The following is a 22,712-nucleotide window of genomic DNA, read 5'->3' on the forward strand; positions in this document are numbered from 1 at the left end:
CTTGTGTGTGTGTGTGTGCGTGTGTGTGTGTGTATGTGTGTGTGTGTGTGTGTGTGTGTAGTCACTGTTTTAAGTAAATCGGGACAGCAAGATGGTCTCCAGAACCCCGATGGAGGAAGGAGAACCCACTCTCACATCTGTCCTGACCTGGCACACGTATGCCCCACCACAATGTACTAAATAAAAATGTAAGACAAGCAAATGAATGGATGGACAGCCTGAAAGGAGCCAAGAGTCACGGAGGACACATGGGTCAGACCCAGACATGGGGCCCCATTGTCCTCACACACACAGACTTCTCCTTAGATAATATATATTAAAAATAAAACTCCAATTCAGGATACAAAAACAGAGCAAAGGCACTTGGGGTGGGGAAGGAGGGGTAACCCCCTCACAGGCAATACTGAGATGGCCTGAAAAGTGTGGATTATGGTGGCACTCTGGGGGTGAAGCCCTGAGTCCTCCAAGCAAAGGCAGGAGGGAGAAAGGCAGAGGCCAGTGTGGGAGGCAGGACTCCGGCAGGTCCCTCTCCTCAAGGCCTCTGGGGTGTGAGAAGACGCCGCGGCAGCCGTGGGGGTGGGAGATCCTCTCTCAGGAAAGGCCTGAGGGTTACAAGAGGGAGACAAGAAGAGACGTAGGAAAGGGGTTGAGAAAGCAGAGATAGGCAGGGACAGGACTGAGGCCGACAGGGGCTGTAAAACAGGGTACCCCCGCCCCAGCCCCTCTGAGAACAGCACCCTGGCCCCAGCTCCTGACTCACCCGTCTGAACAGAGCGCTCTGGTGCAGCCAGGTTGGGCGCCAGAGTTCCTCCAAGCTGAGACAGGAGGGGTCTCAGGCGGCAAAGCTCCTCCTCTAACTCCTGGAGGGGGTCACAGATGAGGGTGCCTTTCCTTCTGCAGCCTGCCCCAAGTCCCCGGCCCTGGCATACCTCTAGCTGCTTGACAGCCTCCTCTAGGCTGAGCAGGTTCTCCTGAATCTGCTGAATCTGCGCTGGGCCTCGGGGACCACCACCAGGCACCTCCTCCCCATCCCGGGGAGGCCCCAGTCCACCGTCTTCCTCAGCAGGCAACAGGAGCTGTTTCAGGGACAGCACTGGCCAAGGCAATGGGGACAGGGTCACAGAGGCGGGGGCTTGGGGTTCTGGATGTGTGAGGAGGACTGAAGACACGGGCCGGCTAGGGGCTGGGGGATGAGGGTAGGGTTAGGATGGGGCAGGGAGCCTGAGGTTGGGGAAGCTGAACTCAGCCTCCAGGGTGGGAGAGTAGCTGAAAAAGAGGAGTGACTTGGACCACCCAGGCTGGTGTGTGGGCAGGGCAGTTTCTTGATTCGTGGACATAGAGAAATCTGAAAGATGAAGCCTTTCTATAGTTCAAAGAGGCACCGTTTGGCTAACTACTGGGCCTGGAGGGTGCAGAGCTGGCCTACCTTTCTGAAGGGCTGTGGCAGCAAGCTGGCCCTCTGGGCCTGGTCTGCAGAAGGGCAGGAGGTCACTGAGGATGCGCTCTGTCCGGACTGGGTAGGCAGACAAAGAGGGATGCTCAGATCCTGCCTGGTTTCAGGTGACCTCCCCCAGCCAGTGACCTTGGGACTTACCATCAGCTGGAGGAATCTCTCGGCCTCCAGTGCCATTCTCAGAGCTGCTTAGCAGGGGTTCTCGGGTGCTAGGGAGGGAAGTGATAGGTGACTCCACATTCTGGTCCCCAGGGAGTGGCAGGGGCCAGGGGACAAATAGCTGGAGGAGGCCTGAATAATAGGAGATAGAGGCCTAGAGATAGGGGGCGGCTGTGACAAAGTCAGCACACACCCAATTTATACATGCTCAGGCACGTATACCTTACCTGCTTGGGCTGGGCCGGGACTTGGGGCGGGAGGCAGGGGCAGGGACCTTCAGGGATCCAGCAGTCTCAGTGATGAGGGCACACCAACTGGGGAGACAGGCCAAGATCAGAGGCATTCAGCACAACTAAGCCCCGTGCAGGACACACATCCCCACACCATCTCTGGGGACTCTCACTTCTTACGCTCCGACGATGTCTGTGCCACCAGCTCATATATCTGGGCCTCCTGGTCCCAGGTAAAAATGACGTAGAAAGCTTTGTGATCTGCATAGGGAGGGGAGAGATGGGGTTTGGAGCTAAGGTCTCTCTTGGGACCTGCTACTTCTTTCCCCTTATGTACTATAGTTTACACTCACTGTCCTGCTAATTCTTCCTCCACAGCCCTGGTCACCCCAGGCTGCAGTGCCTAGGCTGCCTTGCCCTGTAGCGAGCCTCCCCCAGCCCTACCCACCATCAGTGGCCCCAGCACAACTCCTCAGCCACACTCGACAAACCCTCTGCCCGGGGTTCTGCCTTTTGTCCCAAGTACCTATAACTCCTAAATAGGAGGCAGCGTTGTGAAAAATCTCCATGGGGCAGAGCATGCTTCTCTAGAAATACAGGCAGTTCTCTCTATTTTTATTTATGTTTAGTTTCTTTCTTTTTCTTTTTTGAGGCAGGGTCTCTGTGTAGCCCTGGATGACTTGGAACTCACTCTGTAGACCAGGCTGGCCTCTGCCTCCCAAGTGCTGGGATGAGAGGTGTGCACCACTAAGCCGGGCTCTGTTTTCAGCCAGGCTGACCGCAAACTCGAGATCATCTTGCCTTAGCCTCTTGAGCGCCACCCCTTACTTAGTCCTGCCCCTTCCTGCCTCTTAGACCTTCCTCAGGCCCTGTCTCTTTCCAGAGTGGGCTCTATGGCTCTTAGAGAATTCCACTCCCAACTTCATGGGGCACCTCCACTCAGATGACCTGCCCCGGCTCACCAGTGGCCACCTCTCGGGTCATGGCTGAGGTGAGCCGGAGCACAGGCCGCAGCATGGTCTTGCCGTCAGGCGTAGGGGTGAGCGTCCGGCTGTGTGACTTGAGCAGCAGCTTCTCATCCTGACGCTGCAGCAGCAGGAGCAGGTCGTCCAGCAATAGCACGTGGACCTCTTTGGGTGAGGCAGCAAAATCACACCGGACCTCCATGAGCCCAGGCGCCTCCTCCTCCCCCTGGCGAGTGGGAGCACTCACCTATAGCCTTGTCTTTGGTTACCCGCCATGTCAGTGGGCCTTCATGGACCAACTTCTTCTTAGTGATGTCCAGGTTCTGAGGCGGGAAGGAGCCATGGTCAGCTAGGTGGCAGGAGGGGACACAGAGGGAGGGGAGTAGAACAGCCAAGGACCGGGGGTGAGGTCAGGACACACATCTGGGAAGGAGGTGGGGACGGATGTTCCCTGGGTACATTCTCAGCTGTGTTATATGTAAGAATCCCCTGGGCAGCAAGGTCAAGGGGAGCCGAGGGGAGGCAAAAGCGACTGGGTTCACCTTGAACTCGCTTAGCATAGGGTCACTGCTCTGCCGTAGGTGAGTCAAGTCCAGGCGCCGCTGGTAATCCTTGAGCCGCTAGGGCAGAGAGAGGAAGGTTTCAAGGGGCTAAACCAGGCACAGGGGCTGCCCCTCGGTGACTCTAAGGTAGGTGAGTAAGCAGCGAAGCAAGGCCAATTTCCGAGGAACAAGCTGAGGTCAAGATCTGACCTTCAGTAATCCTGAGAGGAAGATGCTAAAGGCCAAATGACCCCCGGACATTGACCCTGAGGGAGCAAAACCTCTGAGCGAGGTGAAAGTATGTCCCCCACCACGCCCTGTCCAGGTGGAGCCCTTCCCGGGCTCACCAGCAGATCCTCCATGTCACGAACAGCTTGGTTGACGTGGTGCAGAATCTCACGGCAGCACTCAGCTGCCAGCTCCACTTTCTCCCGTTCCGCAGGCTCTTCTGCACAAGGCAAGGCCAGAGGCGTGAACCCCACCCTGGCATGCCCTGACTCCGTCCGTGGCCACGGTCAGAGGAAGGCCTGGGGACTACCTGTGTTCTGCTCAATGCTCTGCAGCAGCAGTGGGTACTTGGTCAGCCGCTGCATCTCAGTGGGGATCATGTCCTTTAACTGCAGGCGTCTGCATCGCGGGCGGCTCTCAGCTTCCTAGGGAATCCAACAGCGCCGGGGTGGCCCAGGGCCATGCCCACAGCCCTTCTCCCTAAGCCTGGAGTTCAGCTCTGGCCTTCCTCCCTCCCTCCCTCTCAGAACACCCCACGGTACTCTTCATCAAGCCTGGGCGCTTGTGACCCACCACACCTGCACAAAGGCGCAGAACCGAGGCTCCTTGCGCTGTTTGGCTTTGAGCTGCTCTAAAGCAAATGACTGGCGGCTGCAGAAGCGGGAGGAGATCTTCTGGAACCACGAGCCCTCCGCACCATCGAACTGCAGGGAGAGTCAGGCAAGGGGAGGTCTCAGATGGGGCTGTCAAAAACAGCCTTGTACAGAGATGGAAGCCGGAAGTGGAACAGGCCGGGGGGGGGGGGGGGGGGCCCAGACCGCTGGGGGATATGGGGAGAAGACTAAGAGGCAGTGCCTGGGACCATGCAGGGGCACCCTCACCCGGGCCAGGAGCACATCACCGATCTCCTCAATGAGGTAGCCGCTCTCTTGTCTCCGCTTCATCAAGCGGTCAAGGAACAGGGCTGTGGGGGACACAGGAAAGGAGGTATTATGTTGGAGTCCAGGAGACTGAAACGCCTGGTTGGAGATGCTGCTGGCTCAGGCTGCAGCTGTGTGTCTGATCCTCTGTGGGGCTGGTGAGCTGTCATGCCCACTTCATGTGCTTGTTCAGTGTGTGTGTACCTCTGGGGTGGATGCTGGGGGGTCAGGCGTGTGAGCCCTAGGAGTAGGCCAGAGACTGCCTGTGCCAGGTACTCAAAGGAGGCCTGGAAAGAGGCAGCTGATGGCAGGGTGCGGCCAGGGAGGGGGCTGGGGCTGGCACTCACAGTGCACCTCGATGAGCTCATCCAAGCTGGGAAAGATGTTCTGCAGCTCTTCCAGAGGGAAGAAGCCCCCATCCGCCATGGGCTGGTAGAAGAGGTCGTGGAGTACCCGTAGCATGCGCACGTGGGCTGCCTCCGTCACCAGCAGCTCTGTGGGCCCAAAGAGGAAGCATCACTAGGGAGGATTTGAGCTCTAGGGAAGGGTCAAAGGCAGGCTGGGAGAATGGAGAGGCCGAAGAAGGATCCCTAGAAGTTGGTGAAGTCAGAGCATACTCTGGGTGGTCATTACTGCCTTATGTAGCCACTGAGGACTGAGACAGACAGACAGACGCAGACATAGACACACACACACAGACACACACATACACATTTATCTACTTATGGACAAGGTCTCATATGGCTCAGGCTAGCCTGGAACTCAAGTTCCTTCTACCTCAGCTACTGGGTGTTGAGAATACAGATGTCTGGCCTCACACAATAATTCCCTCTAATACAGATTGGTAGCTTCAGGTCCAGGGGACAACCCCCACTCCTCCACATGGGTGTACCCAGCCATTGGGTACCTCAGTGAGTTTCAAGGGCATACAAGTCTGCTGAGACTAAATACACTGTATGATAATGAGTGTGTGTGTGTGTGTGTGTGTGTGTGTGTGTGTATGCATGTGTGTAAGAGAGAGTGTGTATGAGAGAGACTGAGTGTGTGTGTGTGTGTGTGTGTGTGTGTGAGAGAGAGAGAGAGAGAGAGAGAGAGAGAGAGAGAGAGAGAGAATGAGGGTGTGTGTGTGTGTGAGAGAGAGAGAGAATGAGTGTGTGTGTGTGAGAGAGAGAGAGAGAATGAGGGTGTGTGTGTGTGTGTGAGAGAGAGAGAGAATGAGGGTGTGTGTGTGTGTGTGTGTGTGTGAGAGAGAGAGAGAGAGGGGAGAATGAGGGTGTGTGTGTGTGTGTGTGCACACACGCGCACAGGGAGGCATGTTTCTTGATGCTTAGCCTGGTCTTGAACTGGCTCTGTAGCTGAAGGTAACCTAGAACCCCTGACTCTCCTGCTCTATTTCTCAAGAGCTAGAATTGCAGACCTGCACCACCATCTCACTGTTCTGACCGTTGTATTTTCCTGGTGAGAGGCAGCTGTACAACCTACTGGGCTAGTCACTAGCCACATACTGCTATTTCCATTTTAGTGATCAAAAATGTAAGTCAGGGCTGGAGAGAGGGCTCAGAGGTTAAGAGCACTGGCTGCTCTTCCAGAGGTCCTGAGTTCAATTCCCAGCAACCACATGGTGGCTCCCAACCATCTGTAGTTAGATCTGGTGCCCTCTTCTGGCCTGCAGGCATGTTTGCAGATAAGTCTGCATAATAAGTAAATCTAAAAAGAAAAAAAAGTAAATGAAACACAAGTTGCAGTTCTCAGCATGGCCACCACACTTCAGGAGCTCCACAGCTAAGTCAGGCCTGATGGTGCAGTCCTACAGGCCCGGCTAATCAGGAGGCCGAGAGAAAAGGAGTTCCAGGCCAACCTGAGCTACAAAAGCCAGAGCCAGTCCTGGTGGCACCCAACTGTAATCCCAGCACTTAGGAGGATGAGACAGGAGAATCATGAGTTCAAGGCCACCCTGAACTGCATAGGAAGTTGGAAACCAGCCTGGTCTATGAGACTCTACTCAAAAACAAAAACAAAAACAAAAACAAAAACAAAAAACCTAACCAATCAACCAACCAACCAACCAAACAAACAAAAAAACCCAAAGGCTGAGGGGCTGGAGCAATGGCTCAGCAGCTAAGAGCACTGGCTCCTCTTGCAGAGGACCTGATTTCCAGCCCTCAAATGGCAGCTCACAACCATCTGTAACTATAGCCCCAGGTGATCCAAGGGCACCAGGCACCCACAGAGTACACACCCATATGCAGACAAAATACCATACACATAAATAAACAAATTAAGTTAAAAACAAAAGAGCTGAAAATGGCTGGGCATGGTGCACCACACACACCTTTAATCCCAGCACTCAGAGGCAGGCGGATCTCTGTGAGTTCGACGCCAGCCTGGTCTACAGAGTGAGTTCCAGGACAGCCAGGGCTACATAGAGAAACCTTGTCTCAAAGAAACAAAACAACAACAACAAAAAGCTGAAAATGAAAAGCCTAAGAAGGACAGAGGGAAAGCAGTTTCATATTGTTTCTGGTTCCTTTCTTTCTTTCTTTCTTTCTTTCTTTCTTTCTCCTCTCTCTCTCTCTCTCTCTCTCTCTCTCTCTCTCTCTCTTTCTTTCTTTCTTTTTCTTTTTTTGTTTTTAAGAGACAGAATCTCTCAATGTAGTCCTGGAACTTGCTATGTAGTCCAGTCTGGCCTGGAGCTTATAGAGATCCACCTGCTACTGCCTCCCAAGGGCTGAGGTTAAAGTAAATATACTTCTTTAAAAACTTACATTATGGGCTGGAGAGATGGTTAAGAGCAATGCCTGCTCTTCCAGAGGTCCTGAGTTCAACTCCCAGAAACCACATGGTGGCTCACAACCATCTCTAGTGGGATCTGATGCCCTCTTCTGGCATAAACTTGTACACGCAGATAAAGCACTTATATACATAAATAATAAAAATCTTAAAAAAAAAACAACCCTTACATTATATACATACATATACACATACACACACAGTATATGTGTGTACACGCATGCACATACATGTGGAGGTCAGAAGACAACCTGCAGAGGTGTCTCTCTCCCAGCATGTGGGTGGATCCTAGTACCTTTTACCCCCTAAGCTACTTCATGGGTCCTGGCCTTGATCTTCTGATCCTCTCTTTCCCTTTGGCCCCCTGACCCTCTCCAGGCCATCCCCAGGGATAAGAGTGGCTGCCGGAGCTGCTGCACTGTCTTTGGAAGCAGGGCTCTGACAGTGGGCCTGGTTTTCACTGTGTCTGTCCTACAGCATCCATGTATCCAGCTGCTCTCTGTTGGGAGCAGCTGCTCTCCCACTCCAGGTCTCTGCCTCAGCCAGCATGGCATCCCGGGCTGCTGTAGGACTCAGGGGTAGCACTCACCACTGATGACTTCTTGCCGCTTCACTTGGCTTTTGGGCAGGCTGAGCAGGGTGTCTGGGGGCACCAGCTCCCTCCAGCCGGGAGGTTCTTCGGGTTCCAGTTCCAGGCCTGACCGTCCTGGTTCCCCATCATCTCCAGGCTCAGGGCTGTGGACAGAGGCCTTGTTAGGCTATAGCCTGGAATACCCCAGGGGAGCCCCTTGCTCCTTAGTTATAACCCCTCTGTGGCCTCAACATTTGACGCCTCTAGGCAGCCCATGATGCAGACCGATTGATCTCCAGATCTCTACAGCAGCGGCCCCTCCCAACTCCTCAGTGGCCTGTGCTGTCTTTAGCTTGCCCTCAGCAACCTCAGCCACTGGCTGTCTATTTCCTTGAGAGTCTAGCATCAACCCACCACTTCCCAACTCTCTATGCTTCCTCAGCTAATAAGAGGGAAGTGACGTACGTGGCTCGTCGGGTAGGGCCAAGCACAGCCGTGGCGGAGCCGGGGTCCATGTCCACGTCGCTCCGGGAGCGGCCCCCACCCCGGCCCTTAGCCCCGAGGCTGCCCCGGGAAGGTCGGCGGCGGTCACTCACCCGGAGGCTCTCTGAGCGCCCCAGACGCCCTGATAGCCTGGACCCCAAGGCCAAGGACAGAGTCAGACAGAGGTTGGGACAGAGACAAGGAGAGACCAGGACAGGGACAGTGACAGGGGACAGGGACAGTGACAGGAGACCAGGACAGGGACAGTGACAGGGGACAGGGACAGTGACAGGGGACAGGAGACCAGGACAGGGACAGGGACAGGAGACCAGGACAGGGACAGGGACAGGGGAGAACAGGACAGGGACAGGGACAGGGGACAGGGACAGGGACAGGGGACAGGGGACAGGGACAGTGACAGGGGACAGGAGACCAGGACAGGGACAGGGGACAGGGGACAGGGACAGGAGACCAGGACAGGGACAGGGACAGGGGACAGGGACAGTGACAGGAGACCAGGACAGGGACAGGGGACAGGGGACAGGGACAGGAGACCAGGACAGGGACAGGGGACAGGGGACAGGGACAGGAGACCAGGACAGGGACAGGGGACAGGGACAGGGACAGTGACAGGAGACCAGGACAGGGACAGGAGACCAGGACAGGGACAGGGACAGGAGACCAGGACAGGGACAGTGACAGGAGACCAGGACAGGGACAGGAGACCAGGACAGGGACAGGGACAGGAGACCAGGACAGGGACAGGAGACCAGGACAGGGACAGGGACAGGAGACCAGGACAGGGACAGGGGACAGGGACAGGGACAGGGGACAGGGACAGGGACAGGGGATAGGAGACCAGGACAGGGACAGTGACAGGGACAGTGACAGGGGACGGGAGACCAGAACGGGAATGAAACAAGCAACAGAGGAGAGAAAAGAAGAGTCAGAAGTGGTGGGACTTGGGGAGGTACCTGGGGGTGGGAGTGGCCAGGAAGGGGACTGAAACTTGGTGGGGATGGAAACCCATTGTGGCCAGACCGGGACTGACCCCCTCCCCTCCCTGAGGTGGGGGTGGGGAAAAGGACAAGGAGAAAGGATTCCCATACTTAGCTCATTCAGGAGGGTGACATACCTACCCACCCCTCCCCTCACAGGGGGTGAAGGGGAGGAGGTGGCCATGGGGAGGGGGAGGGGCTGGGAGAGAAGGGGGAGGGCCAGCCCTCCCCCCACCCAGGGCCCAGGCACCCACCTCTTCCACCTTCTGGGGAGAGAGGGCACAGGGTCAGAGGTGGACCAGGTGTGCCCCAACCCAGCTCCCCATCCCCACCAAGGGGTCCCCAAAGCAGCGGCACAAGGACAGGCAGGGGGCAGAGCCTGCCCCCCAACTGTGTGGGGGACAAGGCCCCCAGGACACAGCATGGAGCACAGGGGGCACCAGGGGCAGGGCCACAAGGGAGGCAGAGTTCACTGAGAAGAGGGGAGGATGGCGAGTGAAAAGAGAAGCTGAGTGTGGGGGGACCTGGCCAGAGAGAAGGCCCTAAACGGAGGATAAAGAGAAAGGAGGAGGAGCAACCGAGAACAAGAGAGAAGGAGGAGAATGGGAAAGAGAGGGAGAAGGCGAGGATGGAGGGAAGGCCCAGAGATAGGCAGACAAGAGAGGGGCCAGCAGGCAGACTGCAACAGCAATCCCAAGCTCCCACCCTGGCCCCTACACGCCCCTGCCCTGCCCAGGCCCTCCCAGCACCGCAGGCAGGCGGACACCTCTCTGTCTCAGCGCTCTCCTCCGTGCTCTCTGGGGGTGCCAGGGGCTCCAGGCTCGTAGGGCCCTGTGGGAGTGTGTTCCCTAGCTCCTGGGGGGTATCCACACCTGTGGGTAGAGGGGGGAACAGAGCTGGTTGAAGAGCCTCTGATACGGTGAGTTCTACCCCGTGGTTGCCTATCCCTCGGGCTGGAAGGCGCTCTGTTTGAGCCACCCTACCAGACTGCAGTCCCCCTAGAGGCAGGAGGGGACTGTCTCCTGTTCCCGCTCATTCTTCTGACCCACTGACTCCTGAGAAGGGAGTGGTTGGTTTCCAGAACACAGCACAGTAAGCTGCAGGAGGGATTTGAACCCAGGCTAGACAAGCTTCTGGGCTCTAAGGGGCTCAGATAAGACAGACCTGCAGCCCCAGGGAGATGGAGAAAGTAAATTTATGGGGCACTGGGGTTCACTATCCAAGAGGACATGAACTTCATCTGGAGGGTGGGCTGGCCTCACTCAGGTGCTTGGAAATGAAACCCAGGGATTGATGGTGACAGTGTGATTGTAGGGTTAGGAGGGATGCGGCTCAAGGACACAGCACTTGCCTAGAACCCACCAGTGAGGACTAGGGGTACGGCTCAGTGACAGAGAGCTTGCCTAGAAGGTGTAAGGCAAGAGTTTCAATTCCCAGTGCTAAAACAAAACACAAAACAAAACAAAACAAAACAAAACAAAACGGAGGCAAGGGCCATCACTACTCCTGACCAGGAGCTGGGGAAGATTCGAAGAACGGAGGAGAGATCCCAATGGACAGAGATTTCCATCTGAGCAAGGGCTGAGGGGCTGGCTGCTGGCATTCCTGTCCTGACTCAAAAATGCTCACCTGGTTCCCGGTGGTCGGGGCTGTCCACAGACAGAGGATGCAGAGAGATTCCTGGGTTGTCTTGCCCAGGAGTCCCAACAGTCCTGTCTCGAGAAGGCATACCCAGGCCTCCCTTCCGGTCTGGAGGGCCTGGCTTCTCTGCTGGAGAGACAGCAAGGAAGAAAGGGAAAATGAGAAAGCAGATGCTTCTAATCCCATCTGCTACCATACCCCAGGGGAACTAAGACACTGTTCTTAACCTTTCTTCCTCACCACAGGAGACCCTTCCCTTCTTACTCAAGGTTCAGGAGCTCCCTACACACAATCTTCTCCCTCAGACCCAGGGGTCCAGGACCCACCCCACCGACTCCCAGACCCAGGATGGATACCCTAGCTACAAGTCCATTACCATCAACCTCAACCTTTAGATGTCGAAAATCTGGAGCTGAAACAAAAGAGTGGGGCAGTGAGATGGGGTGGTCTGAGACCAACGGATTATGCAAGGCTGAGGCTAGCCCTCTTACCAGGTGGTTCTCCCCGGTTCCAACGAGTAGGATCTAAGATACTGCTCAGCCCTTTCTTTGTCTTGGGCGGCTCATCTGACCGCCGATTCCCCATCACCTGTGGGAGGATGAGGAAAGGGAAGGCTAACATTTCCAAAATGACACAAAGCAAGAAGTGACTCTAGGTGTCCAGTCTCTAGGCTTCCCCAGGGGCATTCTCAGAGAGGAGGGGGCCAGACTTAACCTCAGCACCTTTTTCCGGAAGAAGTTCCTCCCCGACTTCTTGTCCCCACTCTTGGTCCGAACCCCAAGGTGGCGCATATACAGGCTGATAGCAGTGACCACAGCGGCACTGAGGGAGGAGACAGCGAGGTGAGGGCCCCAGTGACCGACACACAGGAGCTCACTGTGTCCCCAGAAACAAAGACACAGTCCCCACAACCCCTCAGCCACTTCCTGTGGTTCCAGGAAAGGAGTGGCTCCCAAAGCCAGGGGCAAGGGTGCTGCTCCAGGGGCCATCTGCCTTTCTTTCCCCCAATATTCTCCACGGCCATCACCTCTTTTCTTCATCTGTAGAGATGGTATGTCTGCAGAGAGAAAAAAGAAATTTACAATAAAACCATGACGCCTGGCTTCCCTGTCCACTGGGGAACACTTGTAGACTGCTACCTCTTTAGAAAACAGGGCAAGAGAAAACAGGAAAGCGGCCTAGAAGGGCCTCGGAAGGTCCATTCCAGCGGATACACAGACAAGACCCAGAAACTCCAATGGGACCCCAAAGTTATCAGAGTCAGGCTATGAAAACTCGGTGGGCCAGAATATAAACACTAAGCGCGGCACTGAGGGAGACGCCTGACCCCCACTCACTGCATTTCCTCCAGGTGGGAGAGCAGCCGCTCTGCAAGATGCCGTTCCCGGGCTTCATAGCTGCTTCGGTCTTTCCCCATCCAGGGCTCCAGCAGGCTCAGCTCCTGCTCCCAGGGTGTCATGCCCATGAGCCTCTTGGAGCGGAAGTCCTCCAGCTGCCGGCTCACGGCTGCCTGCTGGCTCTGTACCACTTCTTGCATGAACCGCCTTTGGACATCCTCAGAGAGGAGGTCAGGCCGTGTGCGGTCTGCAGACATGCATGCAAGGGCTAGTGACCATGTTCCAGGGCCTGGTTCCCATCTTGGATCACTGTTCCCACCCACCCACGGATTCCAATGTTTCCCTGGGCTGCCGCCACCGAGAATGAATGAGTGAATCATGGCTTCCGTCCCCATGGTCTCCTGGGAGGCACATCCCTGCCACAGACCTTCCCTTATCCCCAGACCCCTCTTCTTCTTACCAAGTTCAAAAGCGACGTTAGGAGGAACTGGCACCCGAAGAACCTGCTCAGAGGAGACAGGGGTGAGACGGCAGGAGGTGCACCTCAGGAGGCCTTGGAGGGAAAACACTGGGGAGGACCCAGGTTGGCTGTCACCTCCATAGGTGACACTGGGAGGCACATCATAACTCTCCAGAGCTAAAAAGGGGTAAGGGACGGGACAGCAGGGAGGTGCCTCTCACCGCAGTCTTCTCCAGGAAGCTATGATAGAAGTCAAGGAAGGCCTTCTTGGCTTCTTTGGGGCCCAGTGAGCTCAGCATATCCACATGCAGGCAGCAGAGCTGGGGACACACACAGTATGACTCTCTTTCCTGGCCCCACAATCACACTCCCTCTTTGGAGAGACTAAGGGGTTTTCTGACCACTGTATGTTATGTGGGGTCCAAACATGACCTCCTCTGCGAAGCACATCCTGACCTTTACCCCAACTGCCTAGGCCCATCTCCCTTGCCAGCTCCCCAGGCTCACTGCTATGAAGTCTTCGTTTTCCCTTTACAATTCTTACTACTAGCTACTCTGAGGATTTGGGGTATACCAGAGAGGCCATGCTAAGCCTTTCATACACATATACACATGTAGGAACCTGTCCTATCAGATCATCATTATCACCATTTTGTAGGGAACACTGAACCCAGGCATAGTAGTGCATGACTATAATCCTATCACTTTCCAGATAGAAGTGGGAGGATCAGGAGTTGGAGGTCATTCTTGAACACATAGTGAGTGTGAGGCCCGGCTAGGCTATAGACCCTGCCTGCCTCAAAAAAAAAAAAAAAAAAAAAAAAAAAAAAAAGGAAGTCCAAAGCTGAGTGTGTTGGCCTGCAATCCCAGTCTGGAGAGTTCAGGCAGGAGGACCGGGAGTCCAAGGTCACCACCACCAAAAGGAAAGAGAGAAAACAATCTCAAAATACAAGGTAAAGTCAGCGTTGCTCACATATCCCAATGTTCTGGAAACAGAAACAGGAGGACCATTGCAGATTCAAGGCCAGTCTGGGTTCCCTTTGAGATGGTCTTGAGCAAACCAGAGGAGGCCTTTCGGAGGGAAAGCATAGGCATCATGTATATCATGAGTACCAAGTCTGCATCTCTAGCTCCTCCATAAAAACTAAGCCTGGCAGCCTGTGCTCGAAAACTCTGGGGTCGGGTTCCAGGAGCTCACAGCTTGTAAAACAGATGAGCTCCCTGATCATGAGACCAGAGAGGTGGCTCAGTGGTGCCTACTACCAAACCTGATAGGTGGGGGTCAATCCCTGGGAAACGGATAATAGAAAGACAGAAGTGACTCCTGGAAATTGTCCTCTGACTTCCATACATATGCTATGAAATGCATGGACCTCACACATATGTCCATACACAAATAAATTAAATTAAAATGTAATAAAAATTTAAAAAAGAGCTGAATGTGGTAGCACAGGCCTTTAATCTCAACATTTTGGGAGGCAAAGGCAGGAGGATCTTTGTGAGCAGTCTGTCTGGGGTATAGAGCAGGTTCTGATTCCAGTGTGCTCAGGGGCAGTGCATAGTGAGAGCTGGATAAACAGATAAGTAAGTGGACAAGTGAGGCTCTTTCATTCATGCCAGGCATCTCCTGAGGTTGCTGGTATGCCAGCCTTGGATGGGTGACCCTGAAAATGCAGGACTCTGCCTGTCCTGAATCCCACAGCTGCTGCCTGGCAGGTGACATGTCTTACATGTGTCTGAGAACTACTCCAGTGCAGGTAGAACTTTTTATATTTATTAGCTTCAACAGACCTATGTTTATTCTCCTCATCCCCACCCCCAAAATATGGTGGGGTACAGAAACTGCATAAAGACAACTCTTTTTTTTTTTTTTTCTGAGCTGAGGATCAAACCCAGGGCCTTGCGCTTGCTAGGCGAGCGCTCTACCACTGAGCTAAATCCCCAACCCATAAAGACAACTCTTACAGTGCCATCTGGGTTACTTCAGTTTCCACATCCATAAGATAGAGCAGTGAGCACAGACCTTGAGTTAAGTAAGGTCTAGGATCAGAAACACTTAGGCAGGGGACAGCATCCATGTGCCTGGGGAGAGGCAGCTGCTTTTCTGAAGGATGTAGATGGGGGAGAGTGTATCAATTCCTCAATTTTCTAAAGCCTGGTATCAGGACAACTAGGCCCAGCCTTGTAGTTTTTGTCTTGAGACAAGGTCTCATGTAGCCCAGGCTGGCCTTATACTTGTGATGCAGCTGAGGTTAACCTTGAACTCCTGATCCTCTTCCCTTCTCCTGCTGAGAGCTGGGATTACAGGCCTGGATCACTGTTTGTTTTATGTGGTGCTGTGGCTAAAACCCAGGGCTTTGTGCTGGCTAGTCGTGTATTCTACCAACTGAGCTACATCTGCATGCCCTTCTCTCTTCACCCCTGGGTATTCCAGCCCATTCTTTTAGTGTCCTGGTTTTCTGGGGGAGCCACAGAGCATCTTCATGTAGTTCAGTGTCCTGGGCAAGTGGCCTGTACTGGGTGCTATTGAGTCTTCTTAGGAAAGGACCTGGCCCCCCAACCCCCGCCTAATACCCCCCCCCCCCCCAGTGCTGTGGCTTCTTGCTAAATTGGGGGCGGGGGTTTTCTACTCTACAGGTGTTTCTGGACCACATAGTTCTATATCTGCTTCTTCCAGTATCTTCTGCCTGGCCCTGGGAGTTTCTTTTATTCGAAGCCAGGTCTTGCCATCTAGCCTTAGCTGACCGTGAAGGTATGGCAATCCTCTTGCCTCAGCCTTCCTCATGTTAGGATCAGAGGTGTCACGCCAGGCTCAGGAAGTCAGGAAGTTTCTAGGTCAGCAACCACATGGGGTTTGCCTTGGTGTTTAGCTCAAGGGCTGTGGTAGTGCCCTCCAGTTCTGAGATGGCTAACAACACCAAATCCCAAGTGCCTGACTAATGACACATACCAAGAGGGCCTTGCTGGGTGCCCCTTTGAGACCCCCTGGGTGAGTGGCAGTGTTACCAGTTACAGACACTGCCCCAGGCCTAGAAGGGGACAGGACATGGTTTCTGCCAGGATGTTGGGTTCCACTGACTCCTACTGTATGTCCTCACGTCTGGGCTCACTGCTTACTGAGGCTCACCAGGACATCTGCAAGCCTGTCGAGATCACATACCTACTTCTCCATCTTCTCTGTGGTCCAGTATCTCAACTCATGCTGTCTTCTGGATTTTCCAGAGCCTCTTAGCTGACCTTCACTGGTCTATGGTCTGCTCAACCCCATTCCTCCTCTGTCCCTCACAGCTCCCCCTGTATCCTTACCAGGGGTCCTGGCTCGAACTGCAGGGCCACATGCTGCAGGAGGGCCATGAGGTGGGCTGGGCGACGCTTGACATGCTCTAGGCTCTGGAACTGGCTGTTTTGGTCTTCTGAGTTCTGGAGGGTGGAGACCCACAGGGAAAGAACAGGCGTCTTAGGCTTGCCCTCCCCAGTCCCTGGCACCTCTCAATGGCTCCAAGACAGGGAAGACCCTGGGAAGCGGGGTGGGTATGTCTACACTACAACTCTGACATTAAGGGCGGGTGGTTGGGAAGAAAGGGGTGGGAAGATAAGGAAGGCACTAGGAAGATGACAGAATGACAGACAGAGCAGAGAGGGCACGTCAAAGGCGAGAGACCTGGGCCCCTCCTTGGTGGACACTTTCCCACCCTATCCTGCTCACCGCCTCCAGCTCATTCTCAAAATCCTCATCCTCAGCCCCGATGATGCTGATGGACGTCAGGCCAGGCCGGGGAGGCCCTGGGGCCTGCAAGGGGAGACATGACTTCAATGCACAGGGCTGGCTCCCCACCACGCGGAGCACCAGGGTCCCCTCACCTCAGCTCAGCTCTCCTCCCTGCACACACTCACCGCCCCTCCGGGGAATTCTTCCATCTCTGGGACTCCACAAGGGCTGCGGGAAGGAGGAGGAGGAGGAGGAGCGGTTAGGGCGGGAGGAAGTGCCTGAGGCTGGGCAGTTACTCACAGATTCCTGGCCCAGGTGTGGAAGGTGAGTAAACAGCTCCCCCCACCCCCAGCCTCCTTAGCTCAATGGAGCCTCTGTGTGGCCACAAAGAGTCCTTCACAAGCCACCTGAGGCGGGGAGACCAAGGGCAGAGCTGGGGGTTGGGGGGTGGGGACGCAGTGTTGGAGCCCAGAGCATAGTCCGTGGGTGGGCTGGGTGGCTGTGGGTAAAATCCACCAATCTGGATCACTAAAGAAGGAAGGACCAGCGATCCAGGAGGCTGGCTAGTCCCTAAGGGGGCAGGGCATCAGGACAAGCAAAATTCATGGAAAGGTCCTTAAGGTGGGTGTAGGAAGAGTGTGTGTGGGGCTATCCTCAGATCTGTGGCAGGCCTGCGCCAGGACGTAGCCTCTGAACCCACCAGCCCCATTTCCTGTGACAGGAAGTCACAATGGTGAACCCCCAACCTCCAACTCCCTCTACACAAGAAAACAAAACCCAGTCACTGCCTTCTGTCAGGCCCCTCGAGCTCTTGAGGCCAGCGGTTCCGCACGGTTCCTGGCTTTCCCATCTGTTGTCCCCGAAACATGGCAGGAGGCGGGCCTCAACAGTCCACTCTCAGGCGTGTGCCAGCCTTTTCAATCCAATGTGGGTGGCAGTGGCTCCCTGGAGCCTGTGTCTCCACCTCTCCTCCCAGACCTGTCTCATCTTTCCCACCACCTCCTCTAACCCCTTCTCTCCAGCTGCCCTTCCCCTGCGGGTGTGGGTTCAGTCCAGCTCCAGCCTCCCACCGTGGTGTCTCATCTTTCTCCATCCCTTGTCTGCCCTATCTGTTTGTCTCTTCCATCTCCTCCCAGGTTTCTCCAGCAGCATCTTCTAGACCCTAATTGGTCTGACTAAAGCTGTGTGGATGGTGTCAGGAGGGAAGGAGCTGTGGAAAGAGGGGTGGGGTGGACCAGTGGCGGGGGCGGGTCCCCATACCCCAAAGCTATTTATAACTCTGCCTGAGACCCGCCCTCCTCCCTCTTCCATGAGCCTCCTCCCTAGCACTCAATAAGCCGCAGCTTTTGATTCGGATTTCTGATGATGTTTCCTGGAGTGCCCAGAAGTCATCCTTGGGGGTTCGCCCAAGCAGCTATTATTTGTATTCTGTTTCAGAAACTGTATCTGTCCATCATAAAAGCTTGGGCAATTTCAAGAACATTGTTGAGTGTTAATAAACTTGCAAACCAAGAGAGCAAAGTAATAGTTCTTTTACTACTCTCCAGCACTTAAAGAGTTGTCCCAGGCTTATATTCACTCAGTTGTTTCTTTTCTTTCTTCAAGATGGGATCTCACTCTGAAGACTGGCCTCAAACTTGAGGCCATCCCCCTGTCTTGGTCTCTCAAGTTCTGGCATTATAGGTGTGAAGCACTGTGTCCAGCTCTATCAATTCCATTTACTCCCCACTTACAAGCACCCCATGCTATGCTCACCCCTCTGAGAAACTGACGGCCCGAAGATGACCACCATTGCCAGCCAGACCTTCTAGGCTAGAAGCCATAATAAGCACAGACCTGCAACTCCCATGCTCATACCGCTTAGCCGCAAATATGTTCAACTGAGAGATCCCAAAGGAGCCAAGGAAGGTTTGAGCACGTAGCTCAATGACAGAATGCTTGTTTGGCATGTAAGAGGCCTTGAGTTCAACCCCCAGCAGCACCAAACAGAGCAACCAGATCAACCAAAAACAAAACAAAACAAACAAACAAACAAAAAAAAACAAAAAAACCCCCAAAAACCAAAAACCCAAACCCATTTCTCTTAGACCCACATGCATCTTCTCACACTTCCTTCCTTCTTTCTTTCCTTCTTTCTTTCTTTCTTTCTTTTCGTTCTTTCTGTCTCTCTCTGTCTCTCTCTGTCTCTCTCTCTCTCTCTCTTTCTCTTTGGTTTTTCGAGACAGGGTTTCTCTGTGTAGCTTTGCGCCTTTCCTGGAACTCACTCTGTAGTTCAGGCTGGCCTCAAACTCACTGAGATCCTCCTGGCTGGGATTAAAGGCATGTGCCACCACTGTCTGGCTCTTTTTTAAAAAGATTTATTTATTATGTATGTATACAGTGTTCTGCCTGCATGCATGCCTGCAAGCCAGAAAGAGAGGATCAGATTTCATCATAGACAGTTGTGAGCCACTATGTGGTTGCTGGGAATTGAACTCAGGACCTCTGGAAGAGCAGCAGTGCTTGATCTTAACCTCTAAGCCATCTTTCCAGCCCATCTTTCTTTCTTTCTTCTTTTCTTTTCTGAGACAGGGTTTCTCTGTGTAGTCCTGGCTATCCTGGAACTCACTCTGTAGCCCAGGCTGGCCTCAAACTCAGAGATCCACCTGCCTCTGCCTCCCCAGTGCTAGGATCAAAGATGTGTGCCACTAGACCGGCTCACAAGTGTCTTTCAAATGGCCCCTTACCTCTCATGCTTAAGTCTTTATTAACTCACCCCCGCAAAAAAAGAGAACCCAAAGAAGGTACACAATTTGAACAAATGTTCATTACAAGATCCTGATTCTCACACAGTTAATATGTATTATCTCTGCAATCCTCATCACAATAGCATGGAATAGCTGATGTCTGAAGTGTTGTCAGTATGTGCCAGATATAGCAAAGCTGGCACACACACACCTAGGTCTGTTCGGGGCTCAGGCTCTGTCTACAGGTGTTAACGAATTTAATCCTCTAACAACCCAATGAGTCCAGCATTATTTTGATTTATTTTATCTAGGGGTTGCTATTATTTTTATTTTTTTATTTTTTGTTTTTCGAGACAGGGTTTCTCTGTGTAGCTCTGCCCCTTTCCTGGAACTCACTTGGTAGACCAGGCTGGCCTCGAACTCACAAAGATCCGCCTGCCTCTGCCTCCCGAGTGCTGGGATTAAAGGCGTGTGCCACCACCGCCCGGCTTGCTATTATTCTTATTGCCATTTATAGAGGGGGAAATTGAGGCATGGCTTGCTAGGATTCAGATTCAGGCAGTCTGGTTCCACAGTTTAAACATTCAGCACACTATACTTACTGCTTTGAGGCATGCCCTCCTCCTCCACCCCCCATCACCCTTGGGATGCTAAAATCTGCATCAATGCTCTGAAACACATCAGTTCTAATGGTGCCTGGGAAAGCCATGTGGCTGCTGCGGCCTCAGCAGTCACCCAGAATGGACCCAGCAGTTCCAGAAGCCTGGGATCAGAGCGGGAAAGTTTGAAAATTAAGATGTAGATAAAGCTGGCAAAATGAGACTCTACAGGGAACTAACAATGCCTACCTACTACTTTGTCCGATAGATGAAGCACTTTGCACTGGAGGCTCTGGGGTGGAGGGTGGAGGGTAGTCAGGGTAGATTTAGGTTTATGCAGCGGGGGGGGGGGGGGGGGGTGTGTGGGGTGTGTGTGTGTCCTGGAGAAGCAAGCATACAAGGGCGCCTGGGTTCTAAGGGCCCAGGGTCCTCAAGCCTTTCAACTGGATGATTCAGGTCTCCAAGAACCTCTAGGAGCCTTGAAAATCCTAAAAGAGGATCCTGGAATGTGTATGACTCCAGATTCTATTTGATATAGTGGACCTCAAGAATCCAGATAGATGATGATTCTAATGAGAAAAATAATGGTTTATGGGACCTCGATAGGAGTTTGTGGTGGGTTCTGGAGGGCCCTAGCTTGGCCTATGAGAAGCCCATGTTTATTAAAAGCTGGGATTCCGCGAAAGGCTTTCTGAAACCTGAAAGGTATGTAAGATTTTATAACCTATGTAACGTGGCGGGTCTTCACGAGCCCTAAATCTTTCACGGGACGTGGCTGATCTACATAGGCGCTCAGTACTACAGCAATTGTGGCAATGTGGATGGCAGGGAGGACATGCAGGGTCAGGTTTGACGGCAGCCAAGGCTGCGGATCTCACCTGTCAGTTGAGATGAGAAGCCACTGCAGCCTCCGGAACCGAAGCCTCCGCGCCGGAGCCCAAGGTTCCCCCACCCGCGCCGCAGAGTCGCTCTAGCCGAGCCAGAGGCCACCTTAGCGCCCAGCTCCACTCCTCCCTCTGGCTGCTCTAGCCCTCCTCCTGCCACTCTCCGGCCTTGGCAACTCTACTCCTCCTAGCCGGCCGCTCTAGCTCTCCACTGAGCCACGCTGGCCCGATGAGGCCACTCTGGCCTGTCTTGGAGGGCCCGCGTTTCCGTATCTCGACTGCCCCTGTCACTCTCCCGGGCCCCGCCTCCTTTGCGGGCGTGGTGGATAGTTGCAGCGCCTGGTTTAGAGCTCAATCTCAGATCTCCAAGTTGCTCAGGTCCTAAGTACCTACTGTGACCTCGCATGGAGTCTTCCCACCTTGTCTACATCCACAACTTGGACCCATTAAATTCCCAACGCTTGTATACCGGCTCCCTCTGTCACCCCTGTCAACTCCTCCCGCTGTAATTGGACAAAAGAGCAAAACAAAACAAAACAAAAAACACCAGCAAACCAAAACCAAAACACCCATGCGCTTGACTATATCTTTCCCCCTGATAGACTAATTAACCTACAAAAAGTAATGTCTTCCCTTTAGGCCTCAGTCTTCCCATCTGTTTAATAAGGATATGTTTCCGGTTCTCTCCCATACAGCCATCTCCCAGAGTATAATTAATAACCCAGAAAAAAAAAAAAAAAAGCTTTCTGAGACATTTTCAACGCTCTGTAACTCTCGGCTTCATAATGGCCCACAGAGATAGTGTTTCTTTTAGGTCCTAATTTAGCATCCATGATTACAGGGACAACGCTTAACAGCAATAAGCTTTGAGTTCAAACCCCAGCTGCTATCTTACTTAGAGTGTAGTCCTTACGACTCCCTGGGCCTCAGTTTCTTCACTGATAAACGGGTGTTATTGTTCTGAACTGCGCTAAATAGGTGGCAGCCTGGATCCCGACCTAGTTTATCTCCACGCTAGGATGCACAGGTTGGCCTCGAACTCATGGTAATCCTCCTGTCTCTGCTTCCCAAGTTCTGGGATGACAGGCGTGCGCCCCCACGCCGGGTTTTCTCTTTGCTCTCTTTGACAGATGAGAAAACTGAGGCCGGAGGAAGGGAGGTTGCAGGCTCACTGCCCCCCACCCCTCTCGGAGGCCGTCGGCGCCGGGTCCCCTCCCTGCTCCTCCCCACTTCCCCCGGCGGCCGAGGGGGAGGATGCCGGGCGGGGCCAGGGACGATGTACCTGGTGTCCGCACGGGGAGGTGACCGGCGGGGCGCCCGAGGTCGGGCTCGGCGATCCTGGGCCCGGCGTCCCGGCTCCGGCTTCCTGGCTCCAGCGGGCAGGAAGTCGGGGCGTTTTTCCGGAGCCCCCGCCCGCCGCCCCTCCCCGCTTCCTGCCGGCGCCCCGTGCCCGCCCGGCACCTCGGCTTCCTTCCCCTTCTCGCCCGCCCGCGCGGCTCCTCCTTTCCCCGCGAGTGCGGCCCCACCCGGCCCCGCCCGGCTCCCCTTCGCCTTTGTCCTCCACTGCCTCCTGCCCTCCTGCTGCCCAGCCTCTGCCCTGACCCTTCCTCTTTTCTTTCTCTTCTGAGTTTGAGACAAGGGCTCACGATGTAACTCTTGCCGGCCTCGAACTCTCTCTGCAGACCAGGCTGGCCTCGAACTCACAGAGGACCGCCTGCCTGGGCCTCCGGAAACGCAGCGGTTAATGTTTATAAAGATGTGCGCCACCATGTCAAAGCTCGCATGGCGAGCTTCACCGGCTGTGAGCCCACTCTCCGTACAGCACTTTCCCCGGAAGCTGTTTTCTCTCAGGCCTCTGCATCTTCACCCTGTTGCAGCCCCTCTGAGCCTTTGATCACTTTGGCCCTTTTCTTGCCGCTGGGTCTCTCTCATCCTTGGAGACCTCAGGCTTTGCCCTTTCCCCAACTGCTGTTTTCCCTCAGGCTCAGGCTCACTGGCCAGCCAGTTCAGGTCGGCT

The 22,712-nt window shown here is 54.2% G+C and overlaps 1 protein-coding gene across 6 annotated transcripts; it reads right to left on the reverse strand.

The window, feature by feature from the left end:
• Nucleotides 1–296: 296 nt before the first annotated feature.
• Arhgef1 (Rho guanine nucleotide exchange factor 1) lies at nucleotides 297–22,129 on the reverse strand. Of its 6 annotated transcripts, none has more exons than XM_036189504.1 (31): nucleotides 21,978–22,126; nucleotides 16,672–16,714; nucleotides 16,484–16,567; nucleotides 16,084–16,197; nucleotides 12,999–13,097; nucleotides 12,778–12,820; nucleotides 12,318–12,564; nucleotides 12,008–12,037; nucleotides 11,703–11,802; nucleotides 11,472–11,568; nucleotides 11,357–11,392; nucleotides 10,969–11,109; nucleotides 10,106–10,211; nucleotides 9,594–9,605; nucleotides 8,324–8,491; nucleotides 7,877–8,022; nucleotides 4,845–4,991; nucleotides 4,459–4,541; nucleotides 4,156–4,281; nucleotides 3,888–4,002; nucleotides 3,697–3,797; nucleotides 3,350–3,427; nucleotides 3,055–3,130; nucleotides 2,805–2,972; nucleotides 2,016–2,103; nucleotides 1,840–1,926; nucleotides 1,595–1,662; nucleotides 1,427–1,513; nucleotides 930–1,093; nucleotides 761–860; nucleotides 297–602 (listed from the first exon to the last, which is right to left on the reverse strand). In XM_036189504.1, the coding sequence occupies exons 2-31, from the start codon at nucleotides 16,693–16,695 to the stop codon at nucleotides 592–594; spliced, it is 2,946 nt and encodes a 981-aa protein (XP_036045397.1). In that variant the 5' UTR covers nucleotides 16,696–16,714; nucleotides 21,978–22,126; the 3' UTR covers nucleotides 297–591. The 6 variants fall into 6 exon arrangements, with proteins under 6 accessions (XP_036045397.1, XP_036045408.1, XP_036045416.1 ...); XM_036189515.1 differs by lacking the exon at nucleotides 21,978–22,126 and adding an exon at nucleotides 20,690–21,048; XM_036189523.1 differs by lacking the exon at nucleotides 9,594–9,605.
• Between the last annotated feature and the right edge of the window lie 583 nt (nucleotides 22,130–22,712).

Source organism: Onychomys torridus, chromosome 1 (assembly GCF_903995425.1).
Source record: "Onychomys torridus chromosome 1, mOncTor1.1, whole genome shotgun sequence".
In the NCBI taxonomy this organism is placed as follows: Eukaryota; Metazoa; Chordata; class Mammalia; order Rodentia; family Cricetidae; genus Onychomys; species Onychomys torridus.